Source organism: Penaeus monodon, chromosome 40 (assembly GCF_015228065.2).
Source record: "Penaeus monodon isolate SGIC_2016 chromosome 40, NSTDA_Pmon_1, whole genome shotgun sequence".
Taxonomy (NCBI): Eukaryota; Metazoa; Arthropoda; class Malacostraca; order Decapoda; family Penaeidae; genus Penaeus; species Penaeus monodon.
The window spans coordinates 9,307,891-9,312,074 of NC_051425.1; the positions used below are offsets into that span (position 1 = coordinate 9,307,891).

The 4,184-nt window shown below is 42.4% G+C and overlaps 1 protein-coding gene across 1 annotated transcript in view; it reads left to right on the forward strand.

Moving 5' to 3' along the window:
- The first annotated feature begins 849 nt into the window (after nt 1–849).
- The window catches only part of LOC119597780, a 4,940-nt gene continuing 1,605 nt past the window's right edge, over nt 850–4,184 (forward strand). Inside the window, exons 1-2 of the mRNA XM_037947416.1 lie at nt 850–1,269; nt 3,889–4,184. The exon at nt 3,889–4,184 is cut by the window's right edge and continues 1,605 nt beyond it. Coding sequence (XP_037803344.1) covers nt 3,897–4,184 — 288 coding nt within the window. The 5' untranslated portion in view covers nt 850–1,269; nt 3,889–3,896. The remainder of the gene's footprint in view (nt 1,270–3,888) is intronic.

The window sequence follows — 4,184 nt, forward strand, 5'->3', positions numbered from 1 at the left end:
ACGGGGTCGCGGACGGCGAAGGGGCGAGGAACAGCAACATCGCCAATTCCCTGGGGAGAAAGAACAGTCAACTTGCGAATTGTCTGAAGGCGACGAACTTCCTTGCGAATCCGTTGACAGGAAAGATCAGTCAGCTTGATTATGATCACCGCCCAATCGATTGCAGTGTGATGGCGTCACGATTCCCCTTTATATTATAATTGTGATTTTTTATGGATTAAGGCTCAAAGGTTATTATTACAACGATTTTTTCTCTCTCTCTTTCTTTTCGGCAACTTCTCTTCTCTCTTTTTCCCCGTAATTAATTACAAAATCAAAAGATACGTCAAAGTGTCATTTCCTCTATCTCTGCGTGACTCTTTTCTCAGATTCCGAAAGAACTGATCTTAGCTCGTTATTCTATCTTTTCTTATTGTTTTCTTTTGTTTTTTTTCTTGTTTCTTTTTTTTTCTTTTTTCTTTTGCGAACGACGATTAACGTATTTTGATACAGTTGCCCCTTGTTAGCTCTACGTATGCCGTAGCCCTCCCTCTTTTGTATAACAGATATGTTTAAGTGATGACTGTACTCTCGAAGGAATTTCCTTAGTGAAAGAAATGAAAGAAAGGCTTTGCGGAAGAATTCTAGCTCCTGCTGGCGTTGGACGCTCAACCTCCCCCCAGACAGCCCCATCCCCCTCCTCCCTCCCTCTCTGTGCAGCTGTTCCTCCTTCCTCTCTCCCTCTCCCTTCTCCCTTCCTCTCCTCCCCCGATCTCCCGCTGCTTCTCCTGCCACGAAGAGGGGCTCAGAGAGGGACGGTCTGACCCCGGGACTTACTCCTTGGTGCCTGCGGGCGTGTCGTTGCAGCAGTGAGTCGCAGCCATGTCTAACTCCGTGTGCCTGGTCGGAATGCACTTCGAGCGCCCCGGCGCCCCCAAGGTGTACAGCCGCAACTCCTCCATCTGGTCCGAGTACGAGGTGGCGCGGAAGGAGAAGTATGGCTCCGTCTCGCGATCCTCCATCTCCAGCGGCCTCATCGACGTCAAATACATCGATGAGAAGCCCATGAACGAGCGCCTCAAAGGCCTGTCCGCCCTGCACATCTCCAAGGTCCGACGAATCATCTAAGGATCCTCGCGCCCGCTTCCTCTCCCTTTCTCCTTCTCCCTCTCTCCTTCTCTCTTCCTCTCTCTCTTCCTCTCTCCCTCTTCTCCGCTCCTCCGACGTCTTCGTATCTTCGTCTCCCATCTTCTATAATTCAGAACGCAACACGTCGGTGACGCACGTCCAGTAGGTGTTCCGAGACTGTGTGTGGCAATATTATCATCATCCTCTTTTTTTTTCTTTTTTATTTCTCTCATAATCTTGTCTTCATATTCCATCGCAACACACACACTCAAATGGATAATTATGTTATAAAAAAAATAAATAAAACTATTTAACAGACCTTCCCTCTCTCATTGCAACTCACCATCTGACAATCGCAACAAAGCGGGGCTGTTGCAGGCCAGCAGGCGGGGGGCCGGGCGAGCGAGCGAGCGAGGGCAGGGGCTCCGCGGCTATTTTGGGGGCTGTCAAACATTCCCCAATAAGGCCCCGTCAGACATTATACTGAGGGTCTCAGTATCTCTGGTCCATCTCGGAGAACCTAGGAACAGAGGAGAACACGAATGGCACGGGGGAAAGGGAGAGAACACAAAAGAACACAAAGGGAAGACACGAGAACACAAGAAAACGCACGAGAACACATGTATACGCTCGCTCGCCCGGTCTTCCTGAGCCTCTGTCTGCGGTTGGTGCCAAATGTGTGGGCTGTAGTAGCATTTTTTCTCTCTCTCTTCTCTCTCTTCTCTCTCTCTTCTCTCTCTCTCTCTTCTCTCTTTTCTCTCTCTCTCTTCTCTCTCTCTCTTCTCTCTCTCTTCTCTCTCTCTATCTCTATTTCTATCTAACTATCTGCCTATCTATCTATCTATCTATCTTCTACCTACCTATCTATATATCTACCTATATATCTCCATTTATTTATCTGTCTGTTTATTTATCTATCTCTCTGTCTGTCTATATGCCTGTCTGCCTGTCTGTCTATCTATCTATCAGTTTATCTTTCTCCCTCCCTCTCCTTCTCTCTCTCTCTCTCTCTCTCTCTCTCTCTCTCTCTCTCTCTCTCTCTCTCTCTCTCTCTCTCTCTCTCTCTCTCTCTTTCACTCACTCACACTCTCTCTTTATATATATATATATATATATATATATATATATATATATATATATATATATAGAAGAGAGAGAGATGAGAGAGAGAGAGAGAGAGAGAGAGAGAGAGAGAGAGAGAGAGAGAGAGAGAGAGAGAGAGAGAGAGAGAGATATAGAGCTTTCTATCAGTCTTTCTATCTATCTATCTCTCCCTTCTCTCTTCTTTCTATATGTATGTATCTATCTCTTTCTATCTATATCTATCTATCTATCTATATATATATAAATTTTTCTATCTCTCTATCTGTCTATCTATCTATCTATCTGTATTTATTTGTACATCTCTCTGGCTATCTGACCCTCCTCTTTCTCTGTCTCTATCTCTATCTCTCTCTCTGTGTCTCTCTCTCTCTTCTCTCTCTCTCTCTCTCTCTCTCTCTATCTATCTATCTATCTATCTATCTATCTATCTCTATCTTTATCTCTCCTTTCTTTTTCTTACTTATAGAATATCTGAAGTCACCGACTTTCGATGATTCCTGGGGGGTAAATAGTAAAAAAAAAATACAAACAAGAAAATAAACGATAAAACTGAATAATCCCTAGCCATTCAATCAACACGATATGTTCCAAAGATATAAATAAACAAATAACTAAATGAATACAGGAGTCTCCATAAACTATATGACAGAACACGGTAGAAAGACCACGAATGTTTTTATTTTCGTAATGTGTGAGCAAAATTCTTGTCACATACTTTATCCTCATTTTGACATTTTCCCTTTTCACATGAAAAAAAAAATGATAATGGTTTTACAAGCAAATATCAAATCTTTTTTTTTTTTTACTTTACGGAACTATGTATATCTATAATTCTGATGTAATGATTACGTGATTATACAAATAACTGATGTACTGATCAGGATTGACTTTGAACTAACAAATGACACTAATTTTTAAAACATTTTATTAACAGCAATGAATAAAATCGATAACCTCATACGATTTTTTATTAAATTTGTTTTACAGCAGACTTTTCCTGAATTGTCTGAAAAATACAAGGTTACTGAGACTATTGTCTAAAGCTTGATATGACACTTTCTTCATAATCATCATCATAACCATTATCATGATAATATAAGTGTATCATACATATTATTATTTAGATTTATGTGTGTATATCTTTGCATATATCTTGCACTGCATTGATGAAATGGTTTTGATATCATAATATTTACCAAATATCATAGTAATATTAAGAAGAATAAGATAAAATTTTCTTTATATTTCAAATTCTCTCTTTTTATGGCATGAGAAGTAGATTTAAAAATCCCTTTCTTATAGTTAATGCCAGACTTTCCTATTGCTTGTGATTGACCTTTTCTTTATTCCTTTTCTGTTGCTTTCTTTTCTTTTCTGGTTTCTCTTTTCTTCCAATTTTTTTCCTATCATTACTTTCATATTTTTTCTTCTACTGATTTTCTTTTTTTCTTCTTTCTACTTTTTTTCTTCTTTTCTTTCTGTTTCTTCTGTTTTTTCTTTTCTTTCTCTTCTTTTCTTATTAGTACTGCTTATCACCTCCTCCTCCCACTCTTCACCATCCTCTTCTTATTCTTATTCTTTCCTTTTCTTCTTCCGCCCTCTTTCCTTCCCTTCCTCTCTCCCCGCTCCCTCTCGCTCCTCCTTCTGCCACTGCACCTCACCCTCGTGTCGTTGCAGCCGCCAGCATGAGCGACAAGGAGCAGAACAAGTGGAAAAGGAAAGTGCCGACGCGCATCTACGACTATAACTACAAGGTGGGCGAGAGCTACTACAACCCGCAGAAGGAGTTCATCGAGAACCGCGAGTTCCTGACGCAGCGGAAGGCGCCCCCGCCCGAGGCGCAGACGTACGCCGAGCGCTTCGCCAGCCGCCCCTTCTACGGCAAGGCGCACGGCCTCCCCTACGGCGACGAGGAGGCGCAGCGCCCCTTCCAGCGGAGGGCGTCCAGCGCCGGCCGCGCCAGGGACCGGGCC